At 40.0% G+C, this 13,649-nt stretch overlaps 3 protein-coding genes and 1 non-coding gene across 4 annotated transcripts; 2 read left to right on the forward strand and 2 right to left on the reverse strand.

Annotated features, from left to right (window-relative positions):
- Positions 1 to 992: 992 nt before the first annotated feature.
- On the forward strand, positions 993 to 4,993 carry mpc2b (mitochondrial pyruvate carrier 2b). Its single transcript, XM_026295922.1, has 5 exons — positions 993 to 1,366; positions 2,496 to 2,536; positions 2,921 to 3,005; positions 3,362 to 3,473; positions 3,895 to 4,993. Exons 1-5 carry the CDS (start codon positions 1,273 to 1,275, stop codon positions 3,941 to 3,943), a joined length of 381 nt encoding a protein of 126 aa, XP_026151707.1. The 5' UTR covers positions 993 to 1,272; the 3' UTR covers positions 3,944 to 4,993.
- Positions 4,994 to 5,354: 361 nt separating this feature from the next.
- Positions 5,355 to 8,381, reverse strand: rpl24 (ribosomal protein L24). The gene is made up of 6 exons (XM_026295921.1): positions 8,327 to 8,381; positions 8,125 to 8,200; positions 7,428 to 7,538; positions 6,355 to 6,491; positions 5,750 to 5,813; positions 5,355 to 5,486 (listed from the first exon to the last, which is right to left on the reverse strand). The coding sequence occupies exons 1-6, from the start codon at positions 8,329 to 8,331 to the stop codon at positions 5,406 to 5,408; spliced, it is 474 nt and encodes a 157-aa protein (XP_026151706.1). The 5' UTR covers positions 8,332 to 8,381; the 3' UTR covers positions 5,355 to 5,405.
- On the reverse strand, positions 6,956 to 7,135 carry LOC113124089 (small nucleolar RNA SNORA23). The gene has a single exon (XR_003294997.1). It is a non-coding gene; the product is annotated as a small nucleolar RNA SNORA23 (small nucleolar RNA).
- Positions 8,382 to 8,876: 495 nt separating the features above from the next.
- On the forward strand, positions 8,877 to 13,453 carry cep97 (centrosomal protein 97). Its single transcript, XM_026294831.1, has 11 exons — positions 8,877 to 9,003; positions 9,476 to 9,618; positions 9,754 to 9,912; positions 10,049 to 10,150; positions 10,270 to 10,383; positions 10,506 to 10,672; positions 10,778 to 10,942; positions 11,049 to 11,227; positions 11,322 to 11,976; positions 12,118 to 12,193; positions 12,362 to 13,453. The coding sequence occupies exons 1-11, from the start codon at positions 8,967 to 8,969 to the stop codon at positions 12,863 to 12,865; spliced, it is 2,301 nt and encodes a 766-aa protein (XP_026150616.1). The 5' UTR covers positions 8,877 to 8,966; the 3' UTR covers positions 12,866 to 13,453.
- The last annotated feature ends 196 nt before the right edge of the window (positions 13,454 to 13,649 follow it).

Here is a 13,649-nt window from a genome sequence, read left to right on the forward strand (position 1 = left end):
AGACAATGGGTGCGCTCGTTTTAATGCGCCTAACAGCTGCCGGGGCGGAGTGTCATAGAACCAGACTTTGTTGGGAAAAGTTGGACTTTATTTTCATTATTAGCTACAGCAGCCTTTCCTTTAGTCACCCTTTGACTCAAGCTATTTAACTCATTTAACCCCCTTGAACTAACAGGGCCTTGCTCTGTAATCTCTTCCAATATAAATAGATCCAATTTAATGGCTGTCATGGTTGTATTTATATATTGGATGGTTCTGACTTTGTAGAATAATAATAATAATAATAATAATAATAATAACAAAAGCACTGATTAGTACATGGTGTTCAACATGAGTGGGTTAAGGCACAGGTACGATGGGTTGACACTTAGTTGTAATTCAGCATTGAACAGAGGTAAACCAGTTGGACAGGACAGGTTAAGCAGCATTTACTACTATTTCCTCAAAGAAATGGCTGGGTTACACTGTCAGGTGTTCCCAGGGCAAAACCTGGCTTCACTGCCCCCTTTATAAAACACAGACTTTGTCACAGGAATCCTAAAAGATGGGGCTCTACTATACTTTCACTGTAAAGTAGATTTTTTACAAGTCTCACATATTGTGACCTAAACAAAGATGGGAGGTGGTGGGGGTTCTTGTGACTACATACTTTACTTGTCTCATGACATAAATTAGTGTTTTATGCAAAGTATAAATTTCAATACTTTATTGATCAAATATTACATTACAAAACTGCTTAAATGTAAAAGAATGACACAATCGCATCATATTAGTGAAAATATAAGAAAAAAATCTGCAAATGACATAAACAGTTCAAATAAAGGACTATTACACTCTAAGTATTAATGCAATTATAAAATTCCCTTGTGTATATTTACAAGTGGGATACGCCGGGAGAAAAAGCTAACAATTCCATCTGAGCCAATCATCTCAGGTTCCTGATCAGGCTGGCCAATGAGAATAGAAGAAAATGTGACCCCGCCCCTCACACGGTAGGTTGCGCTGTACAGAAAGTCACCTCAGAGGAGCTACTGACAGCTAGCAGCGCTAGCATTGTCCCGGGTTAAGGTCGACAGTAGGGCGGCAACAAGCTCTATTGTTCAATCTGCCTGTCGGTTTTTATTTTTCAACATCGTAAAAACGAAGCGAACTCAAAGGGGATTGAAATCCTGTGGCTTGTAATAAATAATAAACAATAAATAGCCTTAGCTTGCTAGCTAACCATTTAGCCAGGTAGGTACACGTTTCGTTTGCATCGGAACATCTTCGACCATGGCTGCGCTGAGGGTGTCCTACCACAGGATTTTGGATCGGATCGAGCATATGCTACCAGCCAAACTGAGACCCTTCTACAACCACCCTGCAGGTAATTCATGCAGCTGCTTGTTTTGGTAGGATCGGTGATGTGGCCTGTGCCCACCCGTGATTGCATCAAAATAGCTCAGTCTGCAGGAAGAGTTCGTAGCTGTGTTTGCCCTAAAGCCCTAAAGCCCTAAAGCCAACAAGGTTACTGTGGCATTTAAAAACTTCACTCAGCTACACTTTAACTCAGCTCATCATGCTGTTGTCAGTGCCTGATGCAGAGAAAGAGCCTGGTTTCACTCACAACACAGTCACATATGTAAAACAATAACTATGCATGTTACTCAGTTGCCAGGTTTTCAGATGTGACTAGTTCAAGCTATTGCAGTGTGATAAAGCAGCCCTACATAACATCCTGCCTTCATGGGCCCATATCTGTTAATGAGGCTATCCTGAATATAGCAGCAATGAACGCATTATAACTCAACAGCAGAAAATAAACTGGTCAGGTATGTTTCTTCTGTTCAAGAACAACTTGTATACACATTGAGCTACAACAAGGACAATTATTTGCCCCAATGTGGCAACAAAAGCCACCTCTCTCAAAGGTGATTTGCAGTGACTGATGTCCCACTATGTGTTTAGCCAACAGGATCAGGCTGGGCCTGCGATCAAAGCTGATCCAGACCAGCAGCTTTTTATGGTCACTCAGTTTTTGTCCTTGTGGTGTTGCTAGTTAAGCTTGTGTGAATGCACTGAGGTGCTGGAGTGTCTGTTACTAAAACACTCTGTCCGGAGTTAGGTCTGATATTTTAACCCCTGTTTTTAAAGGCTGGGTGCATTGATTGATGTTCAGTGGTGTGTAACCGTCCCGATGAGAGGATATGTTGTGTTATCACTGTTTGTTTATTGTCTTAAGCTCTGGGTTTGAGAGAGGTTTAAAAGCATCACCATAAAAATCTAAAGTTTAATTAAAATTGCAGCCATGCCTAAACCAGCACAAATCCCATCTGATATTTTATTAACTCATAACTATCTCATTTAAAGGATTGATTTGTTTTGTGTAGTATTATCAAAGAATTGTGCATATCCCCATTAGAAATACTGAAAGAAAATTGATGAGTAACTTAAAAATAATACAACCTGTGTCTGTGATTGACATTTCACCATTTATGTTTTTGTTTTTATCCAAGGTCCAAAAACTGTTTTCTTCTGGGCCCCAGTGTTTAAATGGGTAAGTGCATTTTAAGTGCATAGTCTACTGTGTTTAAATAATTCAATGCAGACCAGTGGTTTCTAACTGATTAGGTTTTTATTTATAGAAAACAAAACCTTTGCCTGTTCGTGGCCTAATGAGTTGCAGATACCTGTGCTTTAGTTACTTTAATACCTTGGAAGAGAGTGAACAGGTACAATTAGCCAGTAAGAAAACAATAATAACGTGAAGCAGGAATGTGTTTTCCTACTTTCCTGTGCTGTTACTCATTTTCCAAAGGTTGAGAGAAATGACTATGGTATAATAATCAGTCTTTATTGATTTGTTGACTTATAGTAACTCCAGTAGAAAAACCCACACTGGGTTTGATTGAGTAAGTACAACATGGTCTCCTCTCTACAGGGTCTGGTAATGGCTGGTTTGGCTGATATGACTCGACCAGCAGAGAAACTCAGTACCTCCCAGTCCTTTGTGCTGACAGCCACAGGTGAGAGTTTCATCATCATCGACGTAGTTTGAAACAGAAATCGTCTGATCCAGCACCAGAAATTGCAGCAGATTGAAGTGACCTGTCATATACTTTTGTGTGGATTTTATAGGCTCTGCCTCAAATTCTTATTGAACATTTCAAAATTGTTAGTTTATCAGCTCAGGGTTCACAAGGATATTGATCAATCTGTGCTAAAGGTTACCTGATGTATCTGCTTTTGCAATGTCTTTAAACATATGTTATCTGTTGTGCCTTTTTCCAAAACAGGCTCTGATCTAATTTTAAAAAAACCTGCTGGTTTACTATTAGTGTGCATAACCTTGACTTTTTTTGTTATTGTCCTTCTCCACCAGGGCTCATCTGGTCCAGATACTCATTGGTCATAATCCCGAAGAACTGGAACCTGTTTGCTGTCAACTTCTTTCTCGGTTGCGCTGGAGGATCCCAGCTCTACAGGATCTGGAGGTTTGTAGTGAATTTAAATATAGTGTGCACTCATAATTACCTGGTCAGGGGCTTCTGGCAGTTTAATATCTGAAAGAATCACTTTGATTATCAATATAAGTAAGTCAGAGTAGCTTTCTGTTAAATATGTGTGACGATATGAAATCGTGGCGAGTTAATGTCTAAGTGTACTGCAGCTAATTCCTCACACCAAAAAACATGTATAACTTCAGACTAAATGATTTAATAATGTCAGTTAGGTGGTGAAATCCACCAGCTGCAGTGACAGCCTGCTAGACCAGCAGCCTGGAAAGTGTCTTCTGTTGTCTGTTGGATGATATTCATGGATTAAAAAGGACTTGTTTGGCTTTGGCTGCACCAAAAATAAGACAGTGTTTGAAATAAATAAATAAAATGATGATGTTACTTTGGTCCCTGACAGATATAAGCAGGATAAGAAGGCAGAGGCCAAAACAGCTGCAGAGTCCTGAGCCCTTTTCTGTTGCCAACTCCACCTGCAGTGGACTGAAAGGGAGACTTCACACTGGGCACCAACCTGCCCCTTCTCATCACCTTCAGATCATCCAATGCTGTCTCCATAACATCCATGCCATAACCATTAGTCTACCACATTAAGCCTGTTGTCCCTGTGGAAATATGCACTTTTCCTTAAGTTTCAAATTTCCTCAGGGTGTAAACAAAATGTTAACATTTTCTTAACTGTAATCAACACACACTCAAGAATTGGAGTCATCGGCGCACAAGTACGACTTGTTCAGCAAGTTGTATGATTGTACATTATTTAATTTAATTCATGCTTTATACTTATTGCACTAGTTGGGAAGTTTTGCTTTTTACATCGTCATTTTTCAGGTGTAGCAATCAAGTACCTCATGCAATAATTTCCCCCCCCAAAAAATGTAACTCTTGGATTTGTGTTGAACATGGTTTAAGGAATGTTTCCAAATGTAATTAAGGATGCCATCACATTTATCATTTTATTTACTGATTTTTAATTTGGTTACAGTTGCAGCATTTGTACCTCAGTGATTATTAAATCAGTATCGGTTAGTATATTGATTCCTTCCATTTGAGTGGCTTTATGTCTTTTTTTAATCTGTTTGAGAACAAATACTAATTTATGATTCACTTGAATAAATTGTTCTTTTAGTCAGAACTGAAGAAAGAAGCAGTTATTTTCTGATTGTCTGTCAGGAACTCTTGAACCAACATTGCATATTAAACCTGTGCAGCTTTTTATCGACTGTTACTAGAGTCTACTAGCAAATACAGGTACTGACAACCTAACTCTGTTGCTGTCAAAATGCATCATAGTTTGTAGAAAGTTTTATATTTTGTCTGTGTAAGAATAGTACTTTTTCACATGCTTCTACACAGTATGAATCCCTGACTGATTTAGCAATAACTGGTGTCATCAAAATATTTCTTGATCTGCTTAAATGTCACTTTGACGGTTGATAATTGTGGCTCTGTGGCAATGGAATGACTGTAATGTGAATAAATCCTGTTTAACAGCTACAGTTGATTTTTAGAGTATGGGCCTTACATAGTTTACAAATGCAGAGTGAAGCTGGGACTCAGTCAATCTACCAAATTTTTAAATAGAAAACGTGTGCGAGGGGTCTCAGAAGAAATGTGTGCATGGAAATTTTAGGATTCAGTTAGTTTTGTAGCTTGACTGAGATAACGGACTCAGACTGGATATTTTGACAGTATTAGGTCAATTTTAGGGTAAAGCTCTGGCCTACCATTTCATGAGAGAATTATAGAAGCCCATAACTGGACTAAAACTTAAAAACATGGGCAGTTTTCAGAGGTGTGAAAACATGATCTTGTTGCAATACTGGTTGTTCAAATCACAGTAAGTACAAATCGCACAAATGACAGTTAACCAAAGAAATTTTATTCACAACCAAAAACGATGTGTAAGGCTTAGCGTTTTCCACCGACACGGGGTGCGCTGACCTTCATGGGCTTGGCGATCTTGGGTTTCTGTGCAGCCTTGGCTGTGGTCTACAGAAAGAGAAATATGGTCAGTACAGTACCCTGTTACATGTACAATAAGTTTCCTAATACTAAGAAGGCAGTTAATTAGGAACAGTAAGCACCAAGCCCCTAAAAATGACACTTCACAGTCAAATAACAACCATGTTTACATTCACTATATGATTAGTATAAAAGTGTATGTATTATGTATTATAAAGAAACTTTACTATTTATAAATGAAATTGCATTGCAGGTTAGATTTATTTTTGTGAAAAAACAGGAGCTCTTACCTTTGCACTTGGGGCAGCAGGCTTCTTGGCTGCCTGCTTTGCCTTCTTGGCCTCCTTGGCAGCTCTGAGAGAAACAAAAACAATCAGCCAAACTAAACAGTGGGTAATAATGACAGCTCAAAATGTTAAAACTCAAAAGACCCTTTAAACAGTCCTGATCGTTGACTTGACACATTTCACTATCAAATATATTCAAGACGCAGCTAGCTTGGTAAAATCTGGTAATATATTGTCTATCATTATCGTCCAACCACAACAATCTGTCGACAGTAAAACATGGCACAGAAATGCTTTTTGTTGAGGACAGCCATGACTGTAGTTTAATACAAAACTGTAGAGTCACATAATGGGAACTTCCATTAGCCACGTCAGGTTCACTGTACACGTAGCAGGTCACCATCACATTCACACACATTGGGTGAAATGAAAAGACAGTTGTAATTTTTACTGTAAATTTCCCACTTTTTGTTAAAAAATGAAGAAGATAATTTAAGATTCAGACGGTGAAAACAATATGAAAATTAGAATCCCTTTAGCTGCACCTTTTGAGATTAAAGAAAAGCCAAAGAACATCATTTTTGAGGAAAATTCGGTTGGTGTGTTACCTGATGGCCTGCTCCCTCTGGGCCTTGCGGACCTCGGGCTTCTGGTTCCTCTTGGCCATGATCTCAGCCAGGGAGGCGCCAGTGATGGCCCTCTGGAATTTGACTGCGCGGCGAGTACGCTTCTTTGTCACCTCTTCCTGTTAAAACATAAGAGAATATGTTTATTTGACACCCACAGTATCTCAATAAGCTTTACAGATGCACATCAGCAGCATGCCCAACCCAGCACATCCCTTGTTCACTGAAGCTAAAGAAGATCCAAGAGTATCCTACATGATCAGCTTGCATCATGGTCATTTTGGGGCAAGTATTAAAACAGTGTTAGTGAATCACTTACAATGCTCCTTGATTAAAAAACATAGATGTTCAACTAAACTACTAAAGCTTCTGAATGAAACTTTGCCAAACTGCAGAGCAGACAGCTCTGAAGTCAGTTTTATTTTAACTTTGAGAACATTTGGGGTTAACCTTTAATTTAACCACCGTTCTCAGAAACTGCCTAACTACAGTTTTTCCAAATGTAACTCAAGACCCTGAAACGCTGGTATTGTACCAGCTGCAATGGAATCAGTTTGCACATAAATGTATATGTGACACTGTAACATGTTGGAGAATTTGGAGGCTGGCCAATGGTGTGATGTCAATTAAGACGTCAAGGGCCAGTACTATGATCTCCAGTTGTTCTATGGCTGCAGGTGTGGAGTGAGCACTGCTGCCAGGCTGCAAAACACAGTCGGGCAACAATACATAACACAGACTAACACCATGCACACCAGCCACCCACAGCCAAACATAACTGAGTACCTGAGTGGATTTTAAACAAGTACAGATCTATCAAGATGAATTAGTGGTGCCCAAATTAGTTCCCTGTCCATGACTCACTATGATGGCAGGTTATCAGTAGTTTTATGCATCTCCAGTTGTTTATCTTGACAAAAACTACAAATAACCGCATAAGATTAGTGACAGTGGATGAAATTCAAAAATATGTGGTACAGTTATTACAACTGACTACTTCAAAAAGTTGTTAACTGCATACTACAATAAAAGATCACATGCATGCTTTTACTTACAGATTGTCCCTTCTTGTGCTTGCGTCTGTACAGCACAGTCCAGTTGATCTGCCTGGGATTCCTCTTGGCCAGGAACGCAGACTCACACTTGGCATTCAAAAACTGGAACACCTAATGAAAACAGGATTAATTGACTAGTCACTCCGGCTGTATAGACTTTTTATATTAAGGATTCAGACATTACAATAAATCAAACTATATAATAAACAGGAGGTGGTTTCGACCAAAGTCAACATTTTAAATGTTCAAAGTGAACATGTAAAGATGGGACACAAATATTTAAAGTTCACATGCTGATGTCATGATTTTCCTGCATGCACAATAAAGTGAACTATAGAGACCTGTCTGCTGTACAGGGACAATTTGAATATGAACAGTTTGTTACAACATACAGCGACACTTAGCAATGCCAGCTTCGCCGATGTCTACAGCAGATATTTAAAAAAGCGAAGACAGTGTCACTACAACACAGAGTCCTAATGGAAACGTCTGTTTAGTGCTAACAAGTGACGCTAGCAGGTTACGTATGAGCCAATGGAGCCGGGTTAGGCCTGTTTCAGAGTTACTTCTATTACAAACTCTTGTATTAAGACGCAGAGACAATGAAAACGCAGATATAATAGGGAACAGTTTACTAAACACTGGGTCTATGGACAGCAGAGAGGGGGACCAAATCCGGACTTTGTGGAGTGGTTACCTTTCCGTCTATCCTGGCGTATCGGCGGCCATGGCCGGGGTAAATTTTATACCCGCTGAAACTGCACAACTCGACCCTGAAAAGGACAAATATTAAGTATCACTAAAAGAAATGAATATAAATGTACTGACGATACAAGCAACATCGCTAAAAACGTTGTTTAAGCGTTGAGATGGCATTTGATTTCATTCTGTAAACTCACTTCATGATGGCTACGAGAGGGCACAAAACCGGAAAGAACGATGACGGAACCGGAAACTAAATTGGGAGACCTCAAATCGAGATTTATAAATTAATAAACAACGACTATTTTTAGGTTTTGCCTCATGCACATCGTTACGATATTTACGATGTTATGAAAAATATAGTAAATGAAAAATAGAGTTAGTTAAATTCAGACTTTCGCCAACTAGGATGACGTCACAATTTGACCGGTTGCCTAGCAAGCGTAACAGCAAGCGGCCAAGCAATATTGTCTGGATTAAAAATACTATAATAAAGTGCTGAATTAATAACAATAAAACAAATTAACAACATACAATTTCAGTTCTTGGCCGTTATATGTTGAACGTCATTATCTTTTTTTTTTACATTTCTACAACCTGGCTGGCGGTTTTCTGCAACATTAGCGCGCTGCAGGAAACGACGACAATTGTAGTCTTTTGAGGTACCGAGACGCTTCTACTTCCAAACCAAGACAGTCTCTCTGAACTACATTTCCCAGAACCTCCCTTGGTTAAGCCGTTTGACAAGCGACAGGCGCTTCTTGTCTTTTGCACTACAGTCTGCAGCTAACGTTAATAGAGTTGTTAGCTAACCTTAGTGTTGTCTGAGGCGACAGGATGGGTGTATCTGATATACAATTTGATACAAATGCCGGTAAGTGCCCCCCTCCTCCCCGGTTGTTTAGGTCAAACAAATACCAACGAGGCATGTTTGTTTAACCGTAATCGTTTAGAGTATGTTTACTGTTAGCTAAAATGAGCTAGCATTCATCAACCGAGCACTCCCGTTAGCTGTGTCCAGGGGAGCAGATCAAAACATCCTGTATCAGTCCTCTGGTGTCAAGCGGAGTTCGGTAGATCTTGAATATCAATGCAGCTACTTTTGTGGTGTGTTCTGTGCTTTTTCTTGGTATTTTTTAAGAAGCAGGTTGTTGCGAACTCAAGTTTGTAATGCAGGTTTCACGTCAAATATTTGATGTCTCAAGACAAACTCAAATGTCAGTAAATTGACGCATGTGTAACATTGGTAGTGTCTGCCCTCAGCTACTTTAAGTCTCTTTGTGTTTTCTATTGTGTCAGTTGTGGCTTTCCATTCTGCTCAGTCTCCACCCTTTCTATCCCTCCAGGTCCAGTGGTAGATCTTTCAGCCCGGAGTTTGCAAAAGCTGGATCCTGGTTTCACCTGCTCTGAAGACACTCACACCCTCATCCTAGACCGTAACCACATTATGAAACTGGACCATCTAGAACAGAGCCCAGGTCTTCAACAGGTAGTTACTACTTTGAAGTGAACATGTTGGTTTTGCTTGGTTTTCACTCTTTATTTACACTATTACAACATAAACACTCATGACCTAATGCCTAGCTACATTTAATGCCTTTTGATTTTGTCTAATCCTCTTCAGCTATCCGTCGCCAATAACCGTCTGGTGAGAATGATGGGTGTGTCTCGGCTCACAGAGTTGAGAGTGCTAAATCTTCCTAATAACAGTATTGGCTACATTGAAGGTCTACGAGATCTGCCTCACCTTCAATGGCTCAATCTGTCTGGAAACAATATTAAGGTGAGAGGAAGAGAGGATTCTGGGATACTTAATGTAATAATTTATTTACAAAAATGTCAATGCATCAATGAAATCATTACTTGCAGCTGATGTTAGTGTGGTGAATGTTTAACTCACTTTACACTCTTTTTTGCAGGTCATTGAGCAACTTAACAGCTGTGTTTCCCTTCAACACCTGGATCTGTCTGACAATAACATATCTACCATTGGCGATCTGACTAAATTGGTGGCATTAAAGGTTAGCACTGGAGCTTTTCAGATCAAAAGTGGACCTAGACAAAGATTTACTCTTTAATGAAGTTTTGTATTGTTGGTTTTCTTATATGTAGTTTTGATTAGGTTTCTGTCATTTTTCAGACACTTTTACTTCATGGAAACAGCATTACAACACTTCGTACTGTTCCTGCTCACCTGCCTCCCCATTTATCCATTCTCTCCCTGGCAGAAAATGAGATAAGAGATCTTAATGAAGTAATTATCTTTTACTTGATACAACAGCGCTCAGTTTAAATATATATGTATAAGTGTATTTCCACTGAGTTTTTCTTTCTTTATCGTCTGCATTTCTATCTTTTATTTCTGATGCTCTATAGGTGTCATACCTGGCACCTCTTCATGAACTGGAGCAGTTGTCCATTATGAGCAACCCATGTGTTATGGCAACACCCTCATTGCCAGGATTTGATTATCGGCCATACATCTTGAGTTGGTGCCTAGGCCTAAAGATCCTCGATGGCTATGTAGCGTCACAAAAAGAAGGGTGTGTATAATTGTTTGCTGCTATCTGCTCATTGAAATTAACTTAGAAATAGTATGCAAATGTTTGAATCTATTTTTTTCTTGTGTATAATTGTCACAATGATAGTCTCAAAGCAGAGTGGCTGTACAGTCAAGGTAAAGGACGGTCATATCGACCAGGCCAGCACGTACAGTTGGTTCAGTACCTTGCCACTGTTTGTCCTCTGACCTCATCACCGGCCTTAGAGACAGCAGAAGATGCCAAGCTGGAGAAGATACTTAGCAAGCAGAGGTATAAAGCTCATCTTGCAGAAATCCTTTTAATCCTTTTTTAGTAAATACCCTACTATAGAAAATATTTATTTTAGTGATTTCCTGTTTGGATTGGTTATTTTCAGGTTTCACCAAAGGCAGCTATTGGAGGAGACCCGAGGAGGCTGTCCCAACCCTTCTCGTCCAACTCAACTTGATGTAGAGAAGCACAGTCCTTCACATGCAGTCCCACAGTGGGGCGCTAGAGAGTTAAAGAAAACCACTCCACCTACCCCAGCTGCTGCTCCATCAGTCCAGGAAACAGGTAGGAGTGCTTTGACTTTATACTGCGCTTGTGTCCAGGGAACCAGAACTTTATTTATTTTTTAATGTCTGTTTTGTGTTTGGCTTTAATAAAGAGCCTGTTGTGCAGTTCAACACTTGGGTCAGCAGTGATTCTTCCCACACATCACTGCCGATAGTTCACAGTCCAAGGCTTGGAGAGGAGCGCATCTATTTGGAGGATGTTCAGACCGATGAGGACAAGCTCAATGGCAGCTTGCTTTCCTCAGAGTCCACCTTCCTCCACCTCACATCTGATCTGGAGCCACAAACAACCCAGACTGACAGCGAGGATGAGACAGAGACATTTGAGGCAGATTCCCTGGCTCCACAGCGCCCAGTGCAGTCCAAAACGCACAACACAAACAAAACATGTCATTTCCCTCCGGAGCATAAGGAAGACAAGACTACTCTGGAAGAAGAAGTTATTGCTAGTGCAACCACAACAGTTGGATCACTTGGGGCCAGAGGTAGTGCACCACAAAATGATTTGGAAGCATCCTCTGACTTTGGTAAAGCAGAAATGAAAGAAGTTCCCAAAAAGGAAGAAGTTGATATGTGTCTTGGCAAATCTAGTTTGATGGAAACAGAAAGCGCAGTAGTTAAAATACAGTCCTGGTGGAGGGGACAGTACACCCGATGTTTTCACCCCATGGCCAGAGAGGTACGAAGTGAAATCCGTCTCCGCAGGATGCAAGAACACATCCTCTTCCTAACTGACAAACTGAACAGGTAACTGACCATCAGCATCTTTAAGAGTTATGGATTATTTTGGTTTTCTATACAATTTGTGGCAAAAGAGTGGCTGTAGGTATAGTATATACATGTTAACATTAGACTTAAGGTACTGAAAGGTAAATGATGTGTTTGCAGTGTACAGAAGCAGTACGAGGAAGAGAAGGTGCAAAGGTTGGTTCAGGAGGAGGCTGTGAAGTTTCTGTGGAAAGAGGTCAGTGATTGAAATTGCTTATTTATTACCACATGCCCACTACATCTCATTCACTATTGTTGTGTTGTGCTGTGGAATAATCTCCAGATATATGCCCTAAAACTGGGTGCTTATGACTTTGTAATGTGAGTTACACATAGTCTAAAACTTCCTGTGCTTTCCATGTAGCTCCAGTCTATGCAGCAGTGGAAGCAGTCTGTGGAGCAGCAGCTGGCCAACATTATTCAGGCTGCCCCCCCAGCTCAGATCTCAACTCCTGGACTATGTAAGGCTCCCCCACCTGTGGCATCCAGCACAACCAACCCAGCCAATACAGATGTCTCTTTCCCAGACTCTGGCTTCCAGTCCACAGCTGATCAGCAGGCAGCACAAGAGGATAGCTTCCTGAGCAGTGACTCTTTGAAGACAGTGCGCGCACTGAGCCCTGTCTTAACTGGTGGAAGCGATGGTGCAGACACCGCAGACTGCAGCCTGCTGGAGCAGTACCTTTCCTCTGTGCAGCAAAGGGAGGAGGAGGCTGAAGAGATGATCAGCGATAGAACAGAAACATCACAGCCCCCCTCACCAATCTCACCCGCTAAAACAGCACAATCCAACTCTCCTCCAGAGAAGACAGCAGAGAACCAATCAGAAATCCGGGGAAAGGAAGGAACAACTTTACACCCTGTCTGAGAGTCTGCCCCTGGCAGACGCCTGTACAGATCTACTAAGTGTATGTGAATTGGCACAGAGTGTAGGACTGAGATGCTGCACTCATCTTGATTATTGACCCAGACTCAAATTACTGCACTCAAGACTGAAACCGGAACAGGGTTGAAAATGGTACCTTACTGTGAATGTAGCGCCTGTTTTGTTTTTTTTTTCTACTCAGATGTGTTATTTAATGGATGTTTTTATCTTTCTTGAAACACAGTGATTGTGATGTAGCTTCAGACTGTTTTGGCAACCTGAAACTAATTTTATGATCCCATACTTTGACCAGGTTATTTCATCTACTGATGAAAAGACCAGACGTTTTCTCTTTATTGGTATCCACAGAGTTATTGATAAACTACGGTAAGTCAGATTAGGAATTGATGTGTTTAATGTAGTGCACTAGTAACCACAATTGTATACTATACATAAGTAACACTAAGCATACTACTGTGACAAACAGTGTTAGATCAATATTTATATCACATTACCTGATGATTAATACAAAACTGTTGTAGCATTGTAATCTTCATAAGAAAATGTAAATAAATCTGCACTTATAATTTTCTAAATATTCTTGTTTGGTTTCATATTATGTCAAAATGTTTTATTGATCAAGTAATTTAATTCTCTCTCAAATCAGTTTATTCTTAATTCAAAACAATCAATTTATATTGATTAGAGATAGAATCATCCTTTTATATTGGTTACACTTGTGATTTTTACACTTTGACATGTAAAGCAGGTCTGTTGATAAAAAAGA

This window comes from Mastacembelus armatus, chromosome 21, assembly GCF_900324485.2.
Source record: "Mastacembelus armatus chromosome 21, fMasArm1.2, whole genome shotgun sequence".
Lineage (NCBI taxonomy): Eukaryota > Metazoa > Chordata > Actinopteri > Synbranchiformes > Mastacembelidae > Mastacembelus > Mastacembelus armatus.